The sequence below is a fragment of the Pteropus alecto genome, unplaced genomic scaffold (genome assembly GCF_000325575.1).
Source record: "Pteropus alecto unplaced genomic scaffold, ASM32557v1 scaffold87, whole genome shotgun sequence".
Lineage (NCBI taxonomy): Eukaryota > Metazoa > Chordata > Mammalia > Chiroptera > Pteropodidae > Pteropus > Pteropus alecto.
The window spans coordinates 14,707,727-14,734,904 of record NW_006443225.1 but is presented as its reverse complement, the minus strand read 5'-3'; the positions used below and the strand labels follow the sequence as shown (position 1 = coordinate 14,734,904).

At 37.2% G+C, this 27,178-nt stretch overlaps 1 protein-coding gene and 1 pseudogene across 1 annotated transcript; one reads left to right on the top strand and one right to left on the bottom strand.

Annotated features, from left to right (window-relative positions):
* Positions 1–205: 205 nt before the first annotated feature.
* Positions 206–26,459, bottom strand: TERF1 (telomeric repeat binding factor 1). The gene is made up of 10 exons (XM_006924028.3): positions 26,116–26,459; positions 22,508–22,603; positions 17,154–17,275; positions 15,689–15,775; positions 13,432–13,581; positions 12,587–12,696; positions 9,746–9,805; positions 8,143–8,231; positions 5,581–5,690; positions 206–682 (listed from the first exon to the last, which is right to left on the bottom strand). The coding sequence occupies exons 1-10, from the start codon at positions 26,420–26,422 to the stop codon at positions 506–508; spliced, it is 1,308 nt and encodes a 435-aa protein (XP_006924090.1). The 5' UTR covers positions 26,423–26,459; the 3' UTR covers positions 206–505.
* Positions 20,890–21,008, top strand: LOC112472680 (annotated as a pseudogene).
* Positions 26,460–27,178: the final 719 nt, after the last annotated feature.

The following is a 27,178-nucleotide window of genomic DNA, read 5'->3' as shown; positions in this document are numbered from 1 at the left end:
ATGAAACTATTGAAAGGAAAATTTTAAGTATGTTAAAACTCAAGATTACTTTGTACATCATTCTAAGTAATTAATATATCGAGGCCATAAATCATCACCTCTTATGTCAAAGGCCTATTATTCACTGATTTAGAAACCTCTTTGATGTGTGTGCCATGGAGATGAAGTCAGCCTACAGACACAGAATAGCTTAACAGAAATCGACTTTTTCTCTTAACAGGTTTTCATTTTTTATTGGAACACGGATTAGGGGTAGAAGTACTGAAAGCACTGGGGTTCAACAGATTTACATTTCATCAAAGTAAAAAGGTACTTAAAGAATGCAGTGATGGCATATAATCCCATATAGAACAAATCCTCATATTAATTAAATGACTGTGTCACAAAAAAATACTATAATGCTTTAAATAAAAATTTTAAGATACATCAATGACCACCAAGTTTCAAAGAAAATGGAGTAATCAAAATATTTAACTGTCCTTTTATCAAGCTTTTACAATCACATTCAGTCTTCATTGTCTGAGCAAATCAGTTTTAGCTTCTTCATAGTCCTCCATCTGTCTTTCAACATGACGCTTGTTCGATTGTTGAATTTATAATGTAAGAGTATCTGAGACCAGTTTCCCTCTCCATACTTCCTCACGCCGGATTTCAGATTCTTATCTTCTTCCCAAAGCCATGCCTTTTGATAAAAAAAAGTTATTCAGAGACAATTCTTTGTTTTTAAATGAGGTATGACTGACATATCACATTATATTAGTTTATGTTATAACACAATGATTCGATATTTGTACATATTATGAAATGTTTTTGTGCGTGTTTTACTACAATTAAAGGAATAAGTCTAGTTAACATCCATCGAAAGTAAATAAAAAGTAGAAGTTATTTACTACAATTCTTTAAAGAACATACCTACTATAAATGACTTTTTAAAATATTAATTTCTTAAAGATGGAAGAATTTCTGTATACATTTCTTAAACTTATGTAAGATCTCTCGTAACATTTTAAAGGCCCTTAATATTACTGTTTTTTATGTACATGTTCTGTGGCTCAGCTGCTTAAGATCAGAGAGCTACAAAGCGACAGAGTAAACACTAATCTAATTCCCCAATTCATCTGACTTTAAGCCCATACACTGTCGTTTAAGATGCTTTTCTACAGTGGTCAGTAAGTTGGTATTTATAATCCACATACCTCTAAATAGAATTTATGAATATTTAATATTTTATTAATGAACTTAGCGAAAACCCTGTTCTGTTTATGATGGGCAAAGTACATGCACAGGTAAAACTCAAATCTTCTGTAAAAACATATTTTTGAAAATATGACTAGCACAAATTAAAACTATACTATTTTATTTTTGGAGAAAATAACTAAAATTTTTTAAAAAATCAAATTCACTATCATACAGAGGAAAAAAATGACAGCTACTCAGTATTTGCTAAAGGTGACCAACTAATTATTCCTTCTGCTGACATACTGAAGGAGCAATATGACCACCTGAGTGATTTACTGTGTCTAGACTATGATTAATTTCCTCAGAAGACTTTCACATTTTCTTTAAAAATCAATTCATCAGTCACAAAAAAAGACAATACTGTATGATTTCGCTTACGGGAGGTACCTAGAGGAGTCAAAATCCCAGAAACAGAAAATGGAACGGTGATTGCAGGTGGACGGGGAGGAGGGAACGGGGAGCTGTTTAATGGGCACAGAGTTTTAGTTTTTTGCAAGATGAAGAATTCTGCGGCTGGATGGTGGTGATGGAGGCACAACAATATCCATGAATGTGTTTAATGAGCCCAACTGTACACTTCAAAACAGTTAAGCTGGTAAGTTTTGTTGTGCGTGTTTTGCTACAATTAAGGGAAAAATAATATCTACCTCAGTTGTCTGATGCACTGTGAAAAAGAGCTCAAGGTGGCTTGAAGAAGACAAACACAAGATGGAAACCATCTTGTGTAAATGCCACAAAATTGGCAGTGACCATAATTAAGTCCCTTGCAGAGGCTGTCTGAGCTGCCACCTATGAGCAATCGTGTTGCCCACACGGTGCACAGCTACGCAATCTCTAGACAAAGAAGGTCCTGTGACCTCCACAGATCGACCAGCCCACGCCCCTCAGCAGTCACCACTCTGCCTCACTACGACCGACGCAAAACCAAGGGACAGAACTTTTGCATGTGAGCGGCAAGGAGTCTAAAGGGGAGGGGGGCGGACGTACTGATTAAAAGTACTTCAGCAGTGAGTTATTAATCTTCAAGGTCACATGAATCTTTGAGGACGCGATGAAAGCTATGGCACATACCACAACTCAGACAAACCCTGAGTGGCTCTCATGTGTGTGAAGTGGTTCAAGACAAGGGAAGGTATGTACAATTTTACACGAAATTTCAGGGACCACTTAGACTCCCCTTAAAAAGCTTATCAGTTTTATGGTCTCCAAGATAACATTTTCTGTTGTGCATGAAGTTGCCACAATTATTCGGCTTTAAAAAGCAGCCTTTAGTTTATGTGAATTTCATATACACAGCACTGTTTTCTTGTTTTAATCTGAGTTATATTACTTTTAATAGCAATTACAGATGATACCTGATATAAGACCAAAGCCCATTTCTCTCAAGAAATAACTAACATTTTCTGCTTGAACCCTATTTAGGTTCCTGGGTGCAACAGGTACAAGCAGTGCTTTCCAGTGGATCTCACATACAGCAGGCGTTGGCAAGCTACTGCAAAAATCCAGCTCCAGGCTGTCTCCACAGTCCAGGAGCTAACAATAGTTTTTACATTTTAAAAAGCTATTTTTAAAAAAGAAAAAGAAAAGAAGAATATGTGACAGAAACTGTATGTGGCTCTCAAAGCCTAAAATATTCACTGCCTGGCCTGTACAGAAAAAAACTTGCCAACCTCTGACTGAGAAGAAAGTTACAACTGAAAACCAGTGTTTAACATTAAATATTTTTTTCTACTATTGAAGAGGAACTTGATATATTGTTGCTTTGAGACTGATGATGCCTTATTTTGTTTGATCTGAAGGTTTATAGTCTTTGCTTAATTTCATTTATGATTTAAAGGTCAAAGAATCTTTAAAAACATCATATGGAACAAGCGATCACATAGCAGTAATAACTATATTCTTTAAATGTATTCTTTAAAAGATTAGAGTTTAAAGACGCCAACTCCCGCTTTCTATGGAGTTGAGTAAGTGACACAATTGGGTTATCAGCATCAGATCAGAAAGAAAACACAAAGGCAGTAAAATTTCATAGATCTACTTTTTCTTAAAACTCTTCATTTCTTCATTTTATACATTTCACTAATTATACTATATTCCATTCATAATGACACATAGTTAACAAAGAGTTTAAAATGATATATTCCAGGACATTAAAAAAACTGTCCTTTGTGCTATTCTGTCTTTGCTTTTCTTAAAAAATTAAAAATAGAATCAATAAAACTCCGAAAACCGTTCTTCTCATGCCCATAACACCCCAAAATACAAAGAGTGCATAACAAATTAAAATGCACCAATCCTTCTTTCCTAAAGCCAAAAAGTTTATATAACATATTTGATTTCTTCTTTCTGTAGAGGAAAAAACAATGCTTTATAATGCTTTAAAAATGCTACCATTTATAGTGAAAATATAGTCATACAGAACGCTACCTTTCCTCCTTCCCCATCTTAACACCACACTGCTTGGGCTCCTCTATACCAACTGCCTCAGCTGAAAGAGCTGCCTTGGACTCTCACTAAGAAGGAGTCTGCAGGAAAATCCAAAGACAAGAAAGATAAAAACAAGGAAATTTTAGCCCCTGATACCTATAGCTATAGTAAATAAAGCATAACTCCTCTCCAGACAAACATAAAACCTCACAGTAAAGACCAATGTATCTTAGTTCCTTTTATTTGATACATCATATCCAGCTATCAACAAAAAACTATAAGGTACACTTAAAGGTGAAGAATACTATCAGAAGGGACAAAGCATCAGGCTCAGCTATGGCAGAGATGCTGTAATTATCAGAGCGGAAATTTGAAATAACTATGATGAATATGCCAAGGGCTCTAGTGGAAAAAAGTGAACAGGTGAAAACAGATGGAAAAATAAATGTAAGCAGAGATGTAAACCCTAAGAAAGAATCAACAGGAAATGCCAGAAATCAACAACACAGAAAGAGAAATGAAGACGCCTTTGACGGGCTCATCAGAGGACCAGACATGGATCAAGAAAGAATCAGTAAGCCTGAATATATATTAACAGAAACTTCTCAAACTGACAAGCGAAGAACAAAAAGAAAAAATAATAGCCAAGAACCAAGAACTATGGGACAATTACAAAAGATGTGACATACATGTAATGGAACACCAGAAAAAGAGAGAAGGCATGAAATGAAGATTTAAAGTAACAATGGCTGAGAATTTCCCAAAATTAATGATAGAGACCAAAACAGATCTAGGAAGATCAGAAAACACAATGTAGGATAATACTCCCAAATCTATACCTTGGCACATCATGTTTGCAGGGCAAAAAAAATTAAAGACAAAAATACATAAGACTTTTGGTGGCATAAGGTCCGCAGGAATTTACCCAACAGCAACAAGGAAAGAAAGAAAATCCCAAACTTTGATAAAATTAGAAGACCGCTATGACCTGAACCAGAATACAGGTGGAAGGTATACGTTATCAGTGGAAACTGACAAAAGGTATGCAAAGAATCAGCGCGTAGTTACTCTGCTTACTGATCTCAAGACAGCCTGTGGTGTACATTTTTCCAAAGTAAGAGCCTCCCTCAATCTGCAATAGCTCCAAAAACAGAGGTGGTAGGACTAAATCAGGAATCACAGATAAGCAATATTTGCAAGAAGAAAATCAAAAGTAAGAGTTGCTTGCTATGTTCACCAGGGGAGAAAGCAAGGCCAAAATAAGACGTGAGCCACAGGAAATATTTCTAGTAGCCTAGAACTCGAGCCTTGACCTAACATTTCAATATGAACCATTTGCAAAAAGCTTATCAAGAAAAAATTCTTAAATAAAGGAGAGTTGGAAAAAAGTAGGATCACCTTGCACTGCCAGCCATAAGAGAACAAGACCAGATTTATTCACTGCTGTAAAGAACTAGAAAACCAGATAAAATATAGGAAACGATAGTTTCAGACACTGGACAGATGGCACAGGACCTTTAATCACTGACAGGAGAAAGAGATGAAGTGAGTCTTAAAACTGACCTATCTTAACTTTCTGAACAGAAAAATTCTGTATAAAATGGTATTTTCTTTTCTTTAAAGCACTGAAGACTCTCATTTAAATTAAGTCCCACCTTACATCTGATGAACTGACTTTTAAATAAATGTCATCAATACCCAACTTAACACATTTTAAAAATGCAAATGAAGTATTTTCTTAGAAGTGAATAGGCAGATTGGTCAATTAATCTAAGACGGCAAAATCAAAGACAGCCAAGAAGAAACATTTTATACTCAAGATATTTTTAGAGTTGATGGGATGTGAAATAATAATTATTCAAGTTATGATTTTAATGACCATTAAGTATTATTTTAAAAATAATAAATAAATACCTGTTTTTTCCTAGATCGATGATTTTTAGAAGTTGCTGGCTGATTGTTTAAAGCATGTACTCTCTTGCTTTCAATAGCTTGTCTACTGTTATCTTTTCTCTTTCCTCGACCTAAAAGTAGAAATACTATCATCAAAAACTGTTTCACATTAAAAGAAAAAGAGGAATGGTATTTTTAAAGGTTACCATGAAATTCCTATTAATTTTTTAGCTATTTTTTTAAAAAAAGAATTCTATGTGCTTAATTTTTCCCCCCTTTGAATCTCGAAGCAGCATGGTACAGTGCAAAGATCAGTACTGGAAAACCAGAGGGTGTGTTTTGAATCTTGATTCTTTTATATGCCTTTAAACAAGTCATCTCTCCTCCCAGAGCCTGCCTTTTCATCATTTGTTAAAAAGAGAAATAATATTTACCTAACAGGATTGTTGAAATTTTCTTAAGATGGTATTTATGATTTGACACAATGTAGTAAGTATAACTTTTCCTTATTCCCTTTTTTATTCAGTCAATTTAGTAAGATAAGAAATATATAGGTAACTGAAAATAGTACTGTAATTATTGAAAGAAAAATTTTTATATAGCAAATCTAAAAGAATCTACAAATAGAATTAAAAAGTTTTGCAAGATGGTTAGATATAAGATCAATAAACAAGACTCAATAGTATTTCTGTACATTAGCAAGTTAAAATATTTAATTAAAATAATTGAAAGATAATATTTACAGTAGTAACAAAAATGTAACATTCTTAGAGATAAGTCTAGCAAAAGTATTCAAGATCTGTATATTATAAATTACAAAGCTTTACTATATATGTGTGTGTATAACATATACGTTATAAGAAAATATATGACAATCTAAATATACTTTTTGTTAATATAATTGTGTCAGTTCTCTCCAAAATTTTCTATTACTACAACACAATTTCAAATCAAAAATTTAACAGGATTCTTCGAAGAACTTAAGATTAATCTAAACTTTATATGTTAGGAATGGCAATCCACCCTGGGCCATGAGCATCCCTGCAGTTCTTGCTGAATGTACAGGGTTTAATCAGGTCCTGATACCAAGCAGTTTCTGTAGTTAGTCAGATAGGCACGTAAGGAGGTCAAGGGAACTATATTATTTTAGTTTAGAATTAACTTAGTTTAGCCATTTTCTAGTAATAGATGTAGAAAAAAATTGTGGAACTCCACCAACATGAAGCAAGTATTCGAGTTTAACTTCACCGTCTTTAAAACAAAGATGATGATAACCTCTATGGATGTAAATGTTTCAGAGCTATAATTTACAAATATTAGCTAAGAATGGCCATGCCATCAGCCCTCAACTATGAATAAATTTATTCAATTAATATTTACTGCAGGCCTACTATGTGCCTGGCATCAAGTTGCTACATCTATTATTTTATATTGATCAGTAAGTATTTAGGTTTGGATCAATAAGGCTTAAAAATCCCTGTATTAGTATAGTACCTAGAACACTGTCAGTTTAATAGCTGTTTGTTCACTGCAAAAACACTAAGGAGGAAATTATGGTCAACTTGTAACTGAAAATAATTATGGACTATTTTTAAGATTCTTTTTTTGGTTATTGTTGGTTTTTTTAATCAATGCCTTTAATAAGGATAATAAATTCTTAACACAACAAAGAGGGTAGCTAGATTCTATATATAGAAGACATTCCTCATTATTCATAATTTTGTATTTGCGAATTCACTTACCTACTAAAATTTGTAAATCAAAAGCCAATACTCAGTGCTTTTGTGGTCATCGGTGGACATGTGCAGAATGGCAACATTTTGAGTCACCTGAAATGCACGCTCCCAGCTGAGATTCAATAAGGTGAAGCTCCGCCTTCCTGTTTTAGCACTCATGCTATCAATAAGTGTCCTTTATACAGCCTATTTTCATGCTTTTTGGTGGTAATTTTGTTGTTTAAAATGCCCCCAAGTGTACTGTGGAAGTGCAATCCAGTGTTTCTAAGAGTAAGAAAGCAATGATGTTCCTTATCAAGCAAATGCTTGTTAGAGATACTTCCCTCAGGCATGAGTTATAGTGCTGCTGGCCATGAGTTTATGTTAATGAATCAACGATATATGTTAAATAAGGTATGTTTAAACAGAAACACATAAAACAAGGTTATGTACTCATCAGTTGACACAAATGTTGTGACCAGAGGCTCAAAGGAACTGAACCCTGTATTCCCCTGCAGTGGGTCAGGATTCATTACTTCGCTGTTCACAGAGACTGTCTAGAACATAACTACCATAAATAATAAGAATCAACTGTATTTATGTCTCAGATGAACAATTATTTTGAGTTGCTAAATAAAGTTAATGTGGAAAAGCAATGAACCCCCAGATCCACAGTAGTCTAAGCGAGGCAGTCAGAATAGCTTTCCAAATTAATCACCACCTCTAACTCTGTGAAGTCAGGACATTTGATCTTTGCGCTTCAGTGTTCTGAAGTGCCTTTTGTGTGTGTGGTGATGAGGTCCAGGGTTGGCTGGCTTTCCAGAATACATCAATTCCCCACTTCTAAAACTGCAATAAGAGTACTCACTTTGACTAGTTTCTGCTCTTTCTTCTTTCTCATTAAGGCCTTGTTGTCTTCCATGTTGTGACTTAGATAGGAAGAGATTCCTGTGAGACCTACATGACACATGAAAGCTTGTGACTGGTTCCACAAAGACTAGAAAAGCTATAGAAAACGGCAGATGATTTGTCTTATCTCTGTTCTAGAGCATTCTTCTACTTTGGCCTGTTTCTTTTGGTGCTATTCTTGCTCAGTGCCCACCTTAACTTTTGGCCTCTGATTTTTGCTATCAGACTTCCCTCTCTCCCATCACTTATTTCCTCCATCTCATCTACTCAGAAATCAAGATTCTTTTGGTCTTCCAATCAGAGATCAAGAAAAAAAAATCCTCAGACTAGAAAGTATTGACTTGCATTCTCTCCTATGGTTTATAAGTTTATTTCCCAAAGAGAAAAGCCAAAATTCCTTTATACATGATGGCAGATATCACTTGATCACAGCTTCCAAAAAGGGCTTTTTCGAAAGGTAAGGCTGTTTGGAATTAGAGGATGTGGCAGAATTTGACAACCCTGCAAAGTTAGTATCAGTCCAATTTTACAGAGGAGCAAACTCTGACGAAAGAAGTTCACTCCAGTGATTCCATCACCACCAAAAACCTATACTTTTACCCCTACAAGTGCTCTATGCCACCTGCTAATCCTTTCCCTCCCTCCCAAGACTCTCTTGTGCTCTGCAGAACGCCGTTCTCGCCTCTTCACCAGTTTCCCCACCTCTTCGCCTCGTCTAAAATCTAACTCTGCCCTGGGAATGGTATATCGCTCCTCTGCAGGCTTCCCATGTAGACACTTAACCTCCCACCTTCTGTGAACCACCGGGTCCTGGAGGTGGCCCCTATACAGTTCATTCCCTACTTCCTGCTTCCATTGACAAGGTAGCCCTTGATGATCACATTACCGAGGTGAATTGCCACCTACCACTCATCATAGCCACGCGCCCCCCTTTCAAGTAGTTCCCATCATTCACAGATCTTTCTCCGTCCCAACTGCCGCTGTTACCATGAACTTTTTGGTGTTCCCATGGATAACCCACATAACATCCTGGCTCCTCGATTCCCCATTCCCATTGACCAAGTCAGCCACTGTGTCTGTCATTCAGCATCTCGACTGTTCTATCTCCGAAATCATTCACGCAGACTTTCTGCTCTCTGAACATGTTAGATTGTCTCCACAGCATTTCCAATAGTTAAATACAGTTTTTCAGAAAATCGGATTTTGGGACGGCCATCAGACATGTAACCTCCATCCTTTCTGCCCCAACATCACATCCTTGTTTCTGTGGCAGAATAAGAGTTTAATAAGCATCTACTCTAAGTTAAAGTACTCCCTATACGTGTATTCCAATAATGGTTTTGTAGAAACAACGCGAAACAAGCCAGGACCCCATAGGCAGATCTCTACAGTTTGGAATTCCAGGCCACACCAGGGTCTTGAATATCTGCAGAGGCAAGCAGGGCCTTGTGACAGTCTTTAAATCATACCATTTATGTGGCAGTTATTATAACATGTCTAGGTCTGCATGAGTTGCTAAAAAGATTTTAAAGACAGAGAAGAAAATTGCCAATTTACTTCACCTCAGCAAGGATACTGTATCATCTGAGGATTCCGTTACCGCAGATGGTTTGTCATTAACACTTTAAAAGAAGGAAAAAAATGTAAAAATGTAATAAACTTTTCATAACATTATTTTCCACACAGTCCATTTATTAAATATTTCAATTAATAAAAAATCTTTTGGAAAGAAATCCTAGTAACATTAGGACATATACTGTCCGTTACAACATGGCTAACATTTGCCCAGATGTGCTTACTAGCTATCATATGAAGCTTCCCCATGCAAGTTAAGCAGAATTAATGTTGTAATTAAGCATTCGTATGTCACGCTTTTAAAAGTTCTCCCATGCATCTTTATTTCCATGAATTCAAGTTTAATTTCTTGTCCCCTTCACCAGTCGACAACTGAACTTTTTAACAAATTCCTCCCTTTGCTGTAGTTAAAACTGGCTTCCACAAACACAGCATGACCACTTACACCTTCCATGCCTTCATGGGAACTACGCTCTCCTGAAATGACACCTCCTCTTCCACTCACCTGTAAAAATCTTAACTAACCTTCAAGGCCTCACTCAGTGCTCAACTTCCTTGAAGCTGCCCATATCAACTTCAGCATTTATGGCCATCTATAAACTTTAACAACAAATTACATAATGTCTGCTACTGTTTGTTTTACACTGATAATTCTTATGGTCTTCAATAGTTTATAAGCTTCTTCAGAGCAAAATATTTATTTCATCTAGTGCTGGTAACATGAGGGCTTCATCTGTCCTAGCATCTGTCTGACCTTGCAATCACTTCTGATTCTATCCTCGCTTCACTCGCATCCTGCCGATTCTTGTCCTGATACTGGTGAATTTGATGCTTTATTTGTTCTGATTCTATTTGCTTCCAGGATGGTTTTGATAGTTGCTTGATTCTTGACCTTTACTTTGTCTCTAGTTTTGGTTTTGATCCCTGTATCTAGTATTACAAGTTCTAATGTATGCCTGATAATGAACTAGGCACCACGGACACAGAACTAATTAAGAACCTCCAGAGAATTCTCAATCTAGTGAGAGATACAGACAGACAAAGTTATGTTACTATCCAAGATATGTAACTCAGTGCTAAGGGAGCACAGAAGTGACAACTCTGGAGAGGTCAGTATTTCTTATAGGTGATCTTTGAGCTAGATCTTAAATGGCCAATAAGAGCTTGCCTTGGCGAAAACAAGAAAAGTAGACTCAAAATTGAAGAAAGGGTAGAGGCATGAAAGAGCTTGTAATATTTCGAGATCAGGGAGTTTTGTGTTGCTAGAAAGTACCATATGTGTAGGCAAGGAGGGGTCAATGCTTAGGTGCAGACTTGTTTATGAACAAAACTGAAAGCGTCTACATGCGGTTTCGTAAGCCATGCCAATAGACCCTGACTCATCTAGTAAGAAACAGGAAGCTAATGCATGCTATTAAACTGGGAAGTGATTTAAACAGATTTGTTTTCATGGGAAGCTAACTCTGGAAGTCATGTCAAGGATGCACTTGTGCAGTACAAAGCTAATAATCAAGGATATGAATGATAAGAAAGAATGGATTAGAGACGCGTTTCTGAGATGGGATTCATAACCTGGGGAGACAGCTGGATGTATGAGGTGAAGAAGATGCAGGGCACAGAGCGAGATGACACCAGGAACTGTTTTATACACACTGTCTGTCCGGGAGGGCATCTGAAGTAAGTGCTGGTACGTAGGAAATGTGTTCATTATCGGTAGGAACTATGGAAAGTTTTAATTTTATTTTAAAGAAGTATTACAATGGGCAGGAAGGCTGGGCCACAGAATGTATTCAGTCTTAGTATTACTAATCTTTGATTTCCTAAACAAAATGAAATAATTGAGCCAATAAAAATAAAATTTGTACTTCTCAAAATGGGTCTCGGAAAAAAGTAAGTCAGAGGGAAATAAGGCTTTAATGGAGTCTTTGGGGAGATGAAGCAGCGAGGAGCAGACCCTACTCACACAGGCATGGACAAGAGACTGTAAGATGACTGAGCTCAGTCCTGAGGTGTGACCAAAGCCATGTTCGTCCAACCTGGACCCCAAACCCCACCTTAAGGGCTCAAGTCATGGTCCCAAGAATAAACAGTAATATTACATCCACGCCGACCACAGGATGTGACTATGTGGCCTTGGGTTAGGGTGGAAGAAGAGAAGGAATGGACCAATGGACCACAGGCTCAATAGAGAGGAAGACTTTTCTAATGGCAGAGTTTATCTTCTTCGATAGGGTTAGTTTCTAAAGTCAAAGCAAAAGGCAAAAATCAATTCTGTAAAAATCACCCTCACAAACCTCTAAAGAAGAAATAATTTTGGAGACTGAACTCTCGTCTCTTGATATGAATGACTGACAAGCCGGCTTCCCTCCAGCACCAGAGCAAATCACAATTTCTTCAGCGGAGGACCAACAAAGTGGGCTAGCTCATGCTTAGAGAAGATGTATGAACAAGGTCTTAAAAGACCGAATAATCCACAGTACAGTAAAAGAGTCACCTAAGGAGGGCACGTGGGACCCGAGGACTAAAGGACACAGTTGAGTCAGGTCTCCAATTCAATGCTGTTCCAGAGCACATGTCCCCTGAGAATGGTAAATGATATTGCTCACACTATCTAAACTGCACGTTTTCTCACTCTCTATTTTTGTTTAGCATATGTAACAGAATTCTGCATAAGCCATACATACTCCAAACAGCCAAAAGTTAGTCATCAGCAAGACAATATACCTACTGCTCAGTAATTATTTTTATTAACAATGGCTCACTAGCATCACTTTTACTTGAAGATATTGTACTCTTAAAACAAAAAATGTATCAATGAATTGACAAACCTTCTCCCTACATCCAGATTAGCTTCAGTTCCGGCGTCGCTGTCACTGTCAGGTTTATCTGGATAGGCTGTTGTTCTCGCTCTTTTACTTTCCACTACTTTTGCTGCTGCCTTAAACAAAAGAACGAATGCACTGAGCCACTTTAAACAAAGAGCATTAAATTAAGCCTTCTAATTCTCTGACAGTCATAACTAAAGCACCTGTTTACAGGCCAATAAAAGGCCCTATGTTGTTATTTTCTCCAGTAACTGTTACAGCAGCAACTATTTTAGCTACCTGCTTGGTTTATAAGCATTATGGAGGTCTATCCTTGCAAATGTTATTTGATACACACGAACTCTCCAGGCAATTTCAGGATAAAAGGTTAGTTAAATGCGATCAATAAAGATTCCAGATATTTAAAAATAAAACTATCTCAAATTAATCAATGATCCACTATAATATATTAAGTTAAAAACTTTTGAGGCCAAGACAGAGGATAAAATGCCTTAAAAAAAATTTAAAGGCCCTTCTTTACCTTAATTTTACTTTTTTCCAAAAATATGCTAAAATTTTCTTTAAAATTTAAACTAAATATTTTTCACTTACTTCTTCATTCTAAGTTTTCTGCTTCGACTTTTTTATTTTGAAAAAATCACCTAACTCTTATTTTGAAAAGTTATAAAAATACTACAAAGGTCACCAATAAACCCTTTAGATTTACTTAATGTAACGTTTGCCACATTCTTCTATAAAAATTACTACATAAAATTCTGATTTGTTTTTATAGAATTTCTATTTCAAGTATTCTCCTTTATTATAACAATTTCAATCAAGTCTACCATGTCTCTCTGAAATAGTCATACCTTCATTAGAAAAGCTGATGATTTTTCTTTGAGCACACAATTCACAAAACTTTTAATTTTCTCCATCATGTGGTTATAGCTGAAGTGTTGAAAGAAGGAATGGAATGCATCTTTCTGAGAGATTACCATAAGCAATTTCCTTCGTAAAGGCTAAAGAAAACAGAAGAAACATTAACACATAAATCGCAAATAAGATACTAGAAATTGTCATATTTAATTGAAAAGATCACTTTATAAATGTTAAAGAAGCAAAATTAAGAGATTTAAAATTTTTTCATGTTTTAAATGGCCCACTAATATATCTTTCTGACTTTAAAAAAAATATATTACGAACCTGAATATCTATTACAAAGTTTAAGAAATAAAGACATCTGTCCAGTGACAGCCCTTGTATGCTTCCTTAACCTGACTGGTAACCCCGCAGCTTTCCCTCTCCTCAGCGTAACTATTCCCCTGAATTCAGAATGTATCATACATGTGCATTCTTTATACTTTCACCACGTATGTATACAACTGTAAACAATATGTAGTAAATACTGTTTAGCATAGTTTTTATTTCATATAAATGTTATATTATATATATTCGTCTGAAACTTGTAATATTTTGCCCAACTCAATGTATATGAGATTTATCCATACTGATTTGATATTTGTAGAACTGATTACTTTTTCTGTTATGTAGTATTCCACTGATCAAAAAATCATTTCTTCATCCATTCTTGTAGCCTGTTGATAGAATTTAGGCTATTTTCTATTACCACAATCTGTTCAATGTTTTTCCATGTCTTCTTGTGCGCAGTACAAGTTTCTCTTGAACAGCAGCTCTTTCAAAGCTGGTTGCACAATAAAAGCTACAGAACTTTAAAAAATTCAACTTCTCAGGCTCTATGCCAGACCATCTCAGTAGGGCCTGTTCCTCCTGTTCCTCCAAAATAAAGCTTAATGGCTTTTAAAATTTGCACTGAAAGTGAGAACAGCCACTTTAGGGTGCTTATCTAGAAGTGGAGATGCTGGAATGCATGCTTATATAGATTTTGCTGAAATATTCTCCAAAGTTTAAGTACCACTTTACATTCCAGAGAGGAAGGCATGGCAGCCTTACCATTTCTCCACTTTTTGAGCCAAGTGTTGGTATTCTAAGCCTTTTACTCATTGACTGTCGGAGTGTAGGAAATGCTATTTCAAATGTTACTTGGTATTGCCCAGTACTGATTACTAACACCAGTGAGATTCAGCACTTTCTCTCATGCTAATGGCTGTAAGGTTTTCCCCTTCTGTGAGGTCTAAGCAGAGTAGGGTTTTCGGTAGCCTCACAGTGTGGAGGCAAAAAGTAGGAGCAGGGAACCCAATAAGTGTATCAGGCTTCCTGCTGCAAGCTGGAGGGTTACACCCCAGAAACAGCAGTAGCACAACTACATATACATTTATGATACGTGTACTCTGCTAGAGGTGTGCTATTGTTCAATAAAAAGTTCACTGAAACTATCTTTGCTTTGAATAAGTTTAATTTACTCCAATAGCACTTTGTTGTTATTATTTAAAAACTAAGTGCTATCGACCTTAACATTAAAAATATACACAAAACTACTAATGATCCATAAGAAACCTCTAGAAAAATAAGCAAGTTATAATGCCTCCTTCCATTCCTGCACTGCCCAATATAGTAGCCACTAGCCACAAGTGGCTACTGAGCCCTAATAAGTTTAATTTACTCCAATAGCACTTTGTTGTTATTATTTAAAAACTAAGTGCTATCGACCTTAACATTAAAAATATACACAAAACTACTAATGATCCATAAGAAACCTCTAGAAAAATAAGCAAGTTATAATGACTCCTTCCATTCCTGCACTGCCCAATATAGTAGCCACTAGCCACATGTGGCTACTGAGCCCCTAAAGCATGCGAGCCCTGAATTTAGACAAAAGTATAAAATAGCAGGTTTCAAAGATAAAGACAAAAAAGAGAGTGAAATTATCTCATTAATACTTTGTTATATTAAATGTTAAAATTATTTTTTTAATATATTGGGTTAAATAAAATGTTATGAAAATTAGTTTCACTTGTTTCTTTTTACTTTTTTAATGTGACTACTAGGAAACTTAAAATCACATATGTGACTTGCATTATATTCTGTTGGACAGCACTATCCTTTGCTGTTTAAAGATAAATCATTCCTTATCCCTCTGATGTTCTTTGAACGTTCCTCATTCTATATAAACAGTTCTAAAATTCTGATTCTAATTTAAACAATTACCGTGTTAGAATCTGAATCACCAAATATTCTTTCAAAGACTTCTTCTGCTTCCTTAAAATCGCCACTTTCAATACAAACAGCTATAGCCTAAAAGATAGGATGACAAATACACACCTTAGATCGCTTTTCAAAATATCTAACTGTTGTTATATAAAAAAAATGTTCAAAGGTAAAATAACTGTGGTTTAAAAAGACAGAAAAAATTTTCATTGGCCTGTTGCATATTTACTAATAAACACCCAGCATTCTCTCTCTTTCTAATTTAGGCTAAATTAAAGGCAAGTAATAATAAATAAGTTAGGAGCTACATTATGTATACTTAGGACCCAGCTACGTATTTTGAATAAATAGAAAATGAGAGGAGTCAGATGGTATTTGTGATACTTAGGATATATAAAATTTGCTAGTTAGGGTCCCTGTAAAATTTCTAATAGAAACAAACCCAGGAAGGCAGATGCTTTTGAATAATCATTTTATAAACTGGCCTTTTTGATAACGAATGTGGTAAATATGGGACCATTACCATCTAAGTAGCTTTGTAAACTTGGGCAAATTATTTAAGTTTTTGGTGCCTCAGTTGCCTTACATGTAAAAGGTTGAAAATAATAGTACCTACTTCGTAGGGTTGTTCTGAGGATTACAGTTATATATGAAAGTGCTGAGAACAGTATCTGGCGAATAGTAAAAAATACATTACACGTTCACTATGTATTTCATGGTAACGCAACTTTATACTAGTAAATTAACAAAGGCCTGCTTCCTCTAGAGCCCTCCCAAATTGGGGTAACATAACAAATCTCGGCCCTGGGTTGAAATTCTTAAAAGCAGTCATTTTTCTGCCCATTCTTTTCAGGTCTTAATTCTACTCGACAGTCACTACACTGTCAATGATTCTTAGGAAAGTGGGCCACTATATGGGTTTTCTACCCAACAATAAAAAATTCTTTTTTAAATAAGGAAAAGTTTATTTATCTAACAAAATTCCTATTTTTTGGGATCCCTTATATTTGCTTTGTCTGTTAGCAAAACATACTTTCCTTATTATATCTTTGAACGGCTTTTTTGGCTTCTCACTCTTTAATAGGCTACTACTAAAATTCTATGTAGTTAAAACTTTACATTTTCAAAACTACATTGATCACAAAAATCCATTTAGTTTTTAATCCAATATTCTACTTTTTTCATATTTATAATCTTTAAATAAAAAATGAGAGAGCACAAATCACAGGTTTTGAAAGTTGCTTGGTGATCTTTAAATAGATGCAGCACATTTTCGGAAGTGAGGAAAATCGAAGCTTAGGCAACAAACATTAAAGCGAAGGTCAAATTTCTAGAGGATGAGTACATTAACTTTTACTCTGGGTTTACCACGCAACTTCTATCAAGTGGCTCTTAATTTCTTCAGATGTCATACCTTTATTTTCTAGCAAAATAATAATTTTAAATACAAAATTAATACTCATACCTGAATTTTAATTAAATTCTCTATTTCTTCATGAAGTTTGTCATGTTCTTTTTCAATTGAAGCCCAAATCATCAGGGCTGATTCCAACGGTGTAATTCGTTCATCAGTTTCAAATTGTGCATCTTTTAAAACCAGCACAAAAACAAGTAACTTAGAAAGCTAAATAGAACCTTAGTTTGTCAATTTTTAAAGATCCATTTCTTTAAGTATTTACTGAGTGTATTTTACCTGCCAGGCACTGTTTTTGTATATACCAGTTTAGGGAAGTGATTTAATTTTTCAAGTTAATTTCCTTATTAAAATGAACTTTAACAATGAAAAAAGCTAGATGAGTTTACGAAACATCTAAAGCTTTTCTTTACTAAAATATTGATTTCAAGAGCTAAAGCAAGCTATATATTGTACATAAAGTGTCACAGTAAAAGCTCTTAAACGGTCCCAAGTCTAACTGCATTATAACAAGCCTCTAGAACATGAAATGAGTTTATTTTGAATTCGATTTTAGCCTATACTACTTTAAATCCTTGTGAATATTTGAAAAAGGCTCCTTCAAGAAGTTATTTCTCTACCAACATTCTTCTAATCACCAAGGCTTAAAGTCTGAGAAGCCACTGTCTCACTCCTTCCTCTTTGTCATCACCATATCCAATCTGTTGCAAAAGACTGTAGAGTGGTTTAAAACACTTGACTTTGGAGTTTATTCTAGACCCCTCATGTATTGCTTGTGTGGTGTTGAAAGTTTTTTCACCCTTCTAAACCTCAATTTCTTCACCTACAAAATAGTGAAAGTAAATACTATCTCATAGGAGTTATGTGAATATTTAACGAGATATTTGCACGACTGTTAAACTTTCTTAAAACAGATCAAAGACTCACAGTAGCTGATAACTACTTAGCAAATTACAAACACCTCGGTCTGACATTCAGAACCTTCACTATGTATGTCCTACATCTATATCTATAATTCATTCATTCAATAAATACTGAGCACTCACTATGAGCAGGCACTTGCCTAAAAACTGAACTATCTCAGTGAATAAGACTAAGCCCCTATTCTTAGGATGCTCACAATGCTAACGACAGATAGATAAATTAACAAGTTAACAGATAATTTAACTTCAGAGTAATAAAGGCTAGTAGAGAAAAGGGTACTAGGAACCCAGAAAGATGGGGGAGGGGCTCTTTCAGGTAGGGCAGGTGGGAGAGGCCTCTCTCCAGAAGTGAGGGGGAAGGAGAGGCAAGATCAGCACAATGTGAAGCAGAAGCAGCAGTCACACAAATATCTACAGGAAGAGTGCTCCACAGGGACCATCAAGTGCAGTGTCCTGATAGGAGCCTGGTGTTCAAAAGACAGAAGGGAGGTCAGTCTGCCAAGAGCAGTGGGCAAGCGGGATGCATGCCATCTGTGATAACGGAGAAGGGACGGAGTGTCTGGGAACTCTGAATGGACAACTGGCTGGTGGACTGGATGTGAAGTGTCAGGAAAAACAAAGGAGTCTCAGATTTTAACAGCTGGAGGAAGGGACTGCCACTTACTGACATAGGAAGCCTGGGTGAGGAGCAAGTTGTGGGAGTTAAACATGGAAATCAGGAATTCTACTTTCCAGGTAAACTATAGTTTGATTCTCCAAATAACTGTTTTTGTTTTGCCTAGAATGCCATTTTCACATTCCAATGAAACCCATCAATCCTTTTAGGTTTAGAGCAAACTCTACCTCCTTCTTGAATTCCTTCCTTACTCTAGCTAAGTGACTAGGAAATTTCTTTTCTCTAAATCTCTTGTATCATTATTCCTATCTGTTATACCTTGTAGTGTTTTATACTTACACTTACTTAATAATCTCATTAGCTTTGCAGTGTCATGAAGGCAGCAAATCTCTTACATACTCTATAATGCATAATGATTATATTTCAAAGTTTGAAACAGGAGCTATTTACTATATTCCTCCCAATCTCCACATACACTATTAGTTCCATAGCAACTATGTAGCAAACATACTTAAGAGAACTTCCTTTTTCCCTCTGAAAAATTACAGGGAACATGCAATTTAATATTAGCGGTTTCAATGATTTCTACTTCATTTCTTGTTGCTCTTTCCTAATTCTTTCTCCAATATTTTAGATATAAAAATATATCCATTCATATACCACGTCTCTTTATATTCCAGGCTCTGTACCAGATACTTAAGATACAAACAAAGAAAAAGTGTCTGCCCTTATGGGACTTATATGTGAACTATGAGAGACATTTAGACAAAACAGTGTGACTGGTACTTTACTAAAATTATGTATTATGCCAGATGCCTAGGTGTACCCCCCACCCAAGATTAATTCAATTAGCACAGGATAGAGGCCACACATTTCTATTTTCTAAGAACTCTCCAGGAGAGTCCAGTGTATCAGAGTAACAGAGTGTTAGCTCGGAGAAGGGATACTAAAATACAGTCCTTCATGAAAGAGAAGTTATCCAAAAAAAAGAAAGAAAGAAAAAGAAAGAGAAGCTATTCGAACTGGGACATTAAGAATTACCAAGTGAAGAGGACAAGGGTGAGGAGAACATTTCAAGAAGATGGAGCAGAAGGCGAGGTATACAAGACATTCGCACTCATAGTTAACAGTTACTGAGGCCCTATTATGTGTCGGGCACTGTGCTAAGTGCTTAACACACAGTAGCTCTTTTACCCAATTTCTTTAAAAGAGTACACAATATTACCAACCTTATTTTATAAAGGAGGATTTGAGATCTAGAGGTCACACAGTTAGCAAGTGGTAAAAGCAGACACCGGCACCCTTAAGAACTTAGTGTCTCGAAAAAGGTGCATTTCGGGAATGACAAGATGGCTGGCGTGGCTGGAGTACCTGCCAAGAAGCAGTGAAATGGAAACGCAAAGGCAGATTCCCCGATGCTCCTTCATTTCATATTTTTCTTTCTTCTAAAACCTCATTTTAATATTTGTCTTTCCTAATAAGTCCTTCTTGACAGACATTATCTAAGCCTTCTTTCTAATCCATCTTCCTTCTTCTAACTGTGAGGTACAGAAAAAATGTATATGCTAGATCTTCAAAATATTTACGATGCAGAGCTTCATTTTCAGGTAGGATGTAGGCTACCGCAGCAGGCCAATGCTGAGTACAGCTGGAAGAAAATCGAATAAACTGCAAAAACATGCTGCTATAGACATGAGATAGCTGTGGAAGCAATGAGAACCAGATGCACTACAATTCCAGAGAGAGAATTCTGAGGTGAGCTGAAGATCTGTAGCTGTTTTCTTCCCTGAGCTCATTTATTTTCAAGGCTGGGCATCCAGTTTACTCCAGGCAGGGAGATTTTACTGCGGGTAGAGAAACAAGAAAAGCTTCTTTTCTGGTGGTTTCCTTGGGGCAAGCTTGTTGGACTGGAAACCTGAAGAACTGAAAACACAGGTTTCTCCTCACGGGATATTTGCTGGGTTCTGGGGCAATGCAAGAAGCCAGGGTGGAAAAGGAGGGAAATCTCTCAGAGTCTCACAGATCCTAAGAGATAAAGTCCTATGAAAAGAAGAGCCTGCCATAAACAAACATCTCCCCTTGGAGACATCTGCCAGATCTTAAAGCTCTCTGTGGTGTAGGAGACTAAAGCTATTACTGTAGCCCCCGGCCATATGGAATTGTTGAGCAGTTAAAATATGGCTATTCCAATCTGAGATGTGTTTTAAGTATAAAATACATACCAGATTTCAAAGATTTACTAAAAAAAGTCTATGGCCATGCCACCCTGAACGTGCCCAATCTTGTCTGATCTCGGAAGCTAAGCACAGTCAGGCCTGGTTAGTACTTGGATGGGAGATCACCTAGGAAGACCAGGTGCTGTAAGCGTTAACAAAACAAAACAAAAAACACAAAGATTTACTGAAAAAGAATGAGTAAAATACCTCCTTAACATGTTTTATATTGATGTTGGCATATATTTTAGAGATATTGGGTTAAATGAGGTATTGCTAAAATTAATTCCACCTATTTCTTTTGACTTTAATGTAGCTATTACAAAATTTCTGATTACATATTATATTTCTGTCAGGAAGTGCTGCTATACAGCGACTACTAAAAAAAATACAAAAGTGTATGTTTAACTGAAAACCTAATATGAAAACTGAAGTTTTAAATGCTGTCTCGTCTAAGTCCATTATGGCGAAATATATTGATTCTTGGTAATTGACCCTGGCCTAGTATGTCTAAGACAAAATGGGATTCTGATGTATTTCAAGATTAAACCATACACAAAAATCTGAATATTTTTCCACTTCCCCTTTTTTTTTGGAGGAAGGGTTTTTGGGCACTTGAGAATATTCTGTCACATTTAATTACAGAACTACTCTGCTAACAACCATGCTAACCTGTGGTCTGCGTGGTCAGGAACTCACCCGCTGTGTCCCCGTCAGCTCGTCTTCTTCAGCAGCAGTACCAGACCAACCTCCAATTCTACCTCCCCTACATCTACTCTGCTTCACGTCCTATCCACCTGGGGGCCTGGCACCGACTCCAGACCTACCCTCACTCCCAACACAAAGCGTGCTACAGGAGCCAGAGCTAGACTGCGAGATGTGCTAACACACTGGGATTCTGTGGAACACAACATGTGTATAAGTGAGCAGTTTCACGGAAGTACTGCCTACCACTCAGGACTATTGGCAAAGCATTTTGTAAATTGTAAAAACAAATAACTATGTAGTTATTCGAATCAAAAGGTCTTTTAAATCATCATGTTGTAAGATCAGCCATTATTGATAAACTGAATCATTTAAGTTCATTTAAGATTGCCCGTAACAATCTTAAATGAACTATGGGGACAAGGGAGCGAGCAGTTACAGCTATAGGTCATATCCCTTATATAAATAAGTGCTGAAATCAAGTTCAAATAAGAGGCTTCAAATATCAGTAAAAAATGGAGTAGGTATGATAGTAAGAGTTACCACAAAGTTCCCATGCAGGTTTAACATAAAGTCTCTAAGATAAAGCCCACGAAGCCTAGTACAGCAGCATCAGAATAAGCTGGGAAACTGTTAGACATCACCCCAGGGCCCCTTGACCATCCTATTGAATCAGAAACTCATGGAGGGGAAGGGGCCTCAGCATTCTGCTTTTTTTAACAAGTCCTTTCACATTTCTGAAATAGACTAAAGTCTGAGAACCAATGCTCTAAGATATGGGCTATGATTTCTTCTACTTCCTTTAGATATGCTTGTGTGTAGATGTATACAACAAACACATGTGGGCAACTCTCAAAAACAAATGACAGCTCCCATCTGTTTCTTCTCATTGTCTTACCTTTAGACATAGATTGATATATTTACAATATAAGATAAAAACTCATTTACCAAGGCTTTTTCCCGCTGCAATTCTTGTCAAAAACTGACATATGTATATAGTTTTCAACTGATAAGCTGTAAGACTGGAGAGTCCATGAATAATAGCTGAAAAAGAAAAAAGTGAATTTTATTAAAACCTTGACCCAGCAGCCCCCATGTGGTTTGTTGAGAAAATAGGTGTAAATATCATGCAAAAATTATCATAAATTTAGAGCTGTATGCTTTTAGACAACTTTAAAAAAATCTGAATAAAAAAACAGCAATAAACACTTGCAAAATGAAACTGATATTTCGCATGTAGAATATTTAGAACTATTTTCACAGGTAGCACTCTAGTGAAAAGCGAGAGATACAGCAAACTGTAAAATGTGTCAAATCCTAATCTGGAACCTTATTTTATGCCTTAAAACTAACATTATAGGCAATATTTTATATTATTTCTGTCAAGGTTTCAGTTGAAAGGCTGTTCAGTTTATAAAGCTTCATTTTAAATACATGTTTATTAATATTAATCTCTCAGATATCTGAATGCCCACCTAGATGTTACACTAGGCAGTGGGTATGTACAGTGGTGAGTAAACCGTAATTCTGGACCTCAGCAAGTTTACTGCCATGTAGCAATAAAAGACGCGTGACTGAATATCTAAAGGAAAAAGGTAGAGAAAACCAAAAAAGACAAGTATAGAATGCTATGGAAACAAAGAGAGATTGCAGTGTGAAGCTGGAGGGAGGCGGAATCAGGGAGGGCTTCTCTAAGGAAATGTTTAAAGACCCAAAGTTGCCACTGTTAGCATTATACTTCACCCAGAGCTTTTAATTTAACCTATAAAAAGGTTAAATTAACTAGCAAACCGAAAAGCAGTCCTGCAGCCACTAAGCAGATAAGACAAATAAATATGCTTATTTGTATTTATTTCCTCAATTCTAAAATGCCATTGTCTTATACTATACTTGCAATTATCTTAGCCATATATATCCATAATATAATTGAACAGGATTCAAGGACAGCACAAAATTTAAATAGAATTTAAACATAATTCATTCACTATTTACTGAACATCGACTGCTAGCCAATGTTAGGGACGGACGACTGAATGAAGAGATAGCCAGTCCCTGCCCTGGATGATGGTTTTAGTCTAAGAGAGCACAAATTAAAAAGTTATGCAAGTGACTAATTAAAATTTTATTTAAGTGCCACAATGAGTAAGTATGGTATAGGGCAAAGTGAAAGAAATACCTAATCGATTTAGGGAAGAAAGTCAGACCCTTCTATATTTACTTCTCTCCACATTCAACTCCGTCAACTACATAATAACTGGATATCCTAGATACCACTGCCGCCCTATTCTTCCTAATGCTAGGCAATATATAAAACAAACAAGGAAGACCTACTCCAGATGAACGTGTGACTATCTTCTTTCTCCATACCAGAAACCAAACACTGCTCACAGTAAAACACACAAGGATCTAATGACTAGCAACGACAGGGGCTGTATTTAGGCACTTATTATAATACCAGGTGCTACTCTAAGCACTTTATACCAGTGGCTTTTAACTGGGGGTGCTTTTGTCTCTTAGAGGACACTTAGCAGTGTCTGGAGACATTGTCATGAGTAGAAGGGGGAGGTACACGGTCAGAGATGCTGCTCAACATCCTGTAACGCACAGAAGAAACCTCCCCCTCATCCCCACTCTCCTCCACCCTCAGCCATACAGAACGAAATGTTAGCAGTGCTTAGGTCGCGAATCCCTGCTTTATTCATATCAGTTCATTTGCTTCTCTCAACAGCCCAATGAGGTAAACGCTATGATTATCTCTATTTTACACTGGAGGAAACTGAGGTACCAAGAGGGTAACTTGCTTCAGATCTTACAGCTGTATAGTGGTAGAGCCAGGAATCTAATTCATGCAACTCATTCCGGACTCCATGCTCTTAACCATCACCCCTCACTGCTTCCCAAGATAGGAGACACGTTAGGAATAACAGTCTGGAAAAGGCTTTATGAGATAAGTGAGGTGTGAGAATAATTCTGAGTTAGAATGAAAGAGCTAAGAATTTTCTAGAAAGCATTGAGTTGTATATTTTTACATTACGGAAAGTGTAGTAAATGAAATTCTACAAAAAAGACGAAAAGGAGTCCTTTCAGTCAAAAATGGGAATATAGAGACAAAATTATGTTCACAATTTGCATATCTTCCACTGATTAGCTGTGCAACTGGAATAACAGTTTACTGTATGGGTTTCTGCGTCTTTAACCACAAAATAATGGAGGTGGCCTAAACTATTTCTTGGGTATTGAGCTAGAACCTTGAAAGGGTTTTTTACTTTTTCCATAAACTTTACTTTTTAGAACAGTTTTAAATTTACAGAATTGTGAAGACAGAAGTCCCATATACCCTCCACCCAGCATCTTCTATTAACATTTTATATTCATACAGTATATGTTAAATGAACCCATATTGATACATGAACTAAAGCCCATGTTTCATTCGGATTTCCTTAGTTTTTACATTGTTCCTTTTCTGCAGCAGGAGCCCATCCACTAGGGTACCACATTACATTCAGTCATCAGACTCCTTGGTTTTGATGACCTTGACAGTTTAGAGGTATTTTGTAGAATGCACCTCTTCTGGGATTTGCGTGATGCTTTTTTCTCATGATGAGGCTGGAGTTATGGAATCTGTCAGGCTTCTCTACTATAAATTTACTCTTTCTTCCCCCCTTTCCGTATTGTACTCTTCAGAATAAAGTCCCTATGTGCAACCCACACTTAAGGAAAGGGGAGTTCTGCTCCACCTCCTGAGGACAGAGTAGTTACAGAAATTACTTGAAAGTCTTCCGCATGGGAGATTTGGCTCTTCTCCCATTTCATTATCCTCTCATTTAACTTTCTAATTCATGTTAATTAGCCATGGCTCTAGTGTTATCTGTGGTAGTTGGAGGAAAGGTTCTTGAATTGGAAGATAAGTTATGGGTCTGGAACACTCCTTAAAAGGAGTTCAAAGCTATCAATACTTTAGGTTGCTTAACTAGCTCACTTCCCTATAAACTAAAATTATTTGCCTAACTTATTTGCTGTGAAGGTAAAATGTGTCAATATGATTTTAAGTATTTAATTTTCTATTACACACTACCTTGGGGTTGCATTCAGCGGCAATAAGTTGAGTGCCAATTCTGAAATAAATACCAGGGCATCTTTCTGTTATTCAAAAAGCCAGGCTAGTCTTCTCTATCGACCTATGTCTCTGTCCATCATTTACAGGCTGTCTTGTCTAAGCAGTAGGTTTCATTGACAGTTTAATTTTGAAGCCTACAGTACTGAGCGAGTAGGCCAAATGAGGTTTCAGTAGCTCACAAATTAACAGAAAACACGGAGGCCAAGGTCACTGTGGAGACCACAGAAACTGCTGACTAAATGTCATCACAGGAATACCCGAGTCGAAAGACAAATACAAGCGCCAAAGGAGACAAAAAGAATTGCACACTGGGTTAGGTGGCATTTTGTCATTTTAACTCTAGTCCTGCATCAACTCTAAAGGGGGCTTATTCTCACTTATTCCCGCCGAGCTCGCGTTCCGCAGCGCAGGCCCCCGCCCGGGCGCGCCCAGCACTCACCCTCGGCGCTGTCACGGGTCCGGTGGAAGTCCTCGAAACGGCTGTCGCGGAAGGCGCGGCAAAGAGACAGGCAGAGGAAATCGAGCATCCAGCCGGCAGCTACCGCCTCAGCCTCCGCCACCAGGCCCGCGTCCTCTTCTCCCTCAGGCACCCCCGTCTCCACCTGGCACTCGAGCAGTTCCTGGCACTCGAACTGCTCCTGATCCTCTCTCTCCGCTTCCGGCAGCCGCTTTTCCGAGGGGCCCGCGTCCTGTCCGTCCGCACGACCCCGCGGGCTCGGGGCCGCCACAGCCGCGTCCTCCGCCATGTTCAATCGCCGGCGCGAGTTTCGCCTCTACGAGCGCCGAGCGACGATTGGCTCGCGCTGAGGGCGGGGGCGGTGCAGCGACAGGGCTTTTCCGCCGGGTCCCGCCAATCACGCCGCCAGGATGAACAAGAGGCTGGAATCTGGCTTTTGATTGGCCGGGACCTGGACGTTGACTCCTTCGACACTCTAGGGCTGGGCTTTGTTAGTAAACTGAGTTAACTCCAGCTTGGGCTGGGAGGGAAGGACCAACGTGAGGGCAGTGCTTTATCCTCGTGCTAAACCAAAACATCGACTAGAACTACAGCGTTACTTAAAATGGAAAGTATTTTATCCGCAATGTACTTCGATAAGAGATAGATGGTTAGAACTTGTCACTAATATTCAAGCGAAACACTTTTGACCCTATTAGCCACCTAACACGGTTACTACGCGATCACGAATCAAAGCTGTTACAACGGTCTTAATCCGTGCTTCTCCAACCTTACTGTGCATCGGAATCAGCCCCGGGGCTTGTTAAATTGCTGGCTCCACCCAAGTTTCAGTTTTGTAGATCTGAATTGCGGTCCTTTAATTTGCAAGTCGAGTTCCCGGGTGATGCTGAGGCTGCTAGTCTGGGGACCACATTTTGAGAATAACTGCGCTAGCAAGAGTATATTACTTTGGGAATTAATATCAATCAGAGTCTGAAATAGACTATAGAATACAGCTTGTACAACAATCCCTGAGTGCTCATTTTGAACTTTGAAACTTAACCAT

Excerpts from the sequence above, each read along its gene's own strand:
- TERF1 (XM_006924028.3), bottom strand. The coding sequence starts at position 26,422 with ATGGCGGAGGACGCGGCTGTGGCGGCCCCGAGCCCGCGGGGTCGTGCG. Across the intron at positions 15,776-17,153 it reads AGAATTTAATTAAAATTCAG|GCTATAGCTGTTTGTATTGA; the intron begins GTATGAGTATTA and ends CCTATCTTTTAG. Across the intron at positions 13,582-15,688 it reads GTGATTCAGATTCTAACACG|CCTTTACGAAGGAAATTGCT; the intron begins GTAATTGTTTAA and ends TGTTTTCTTTAG.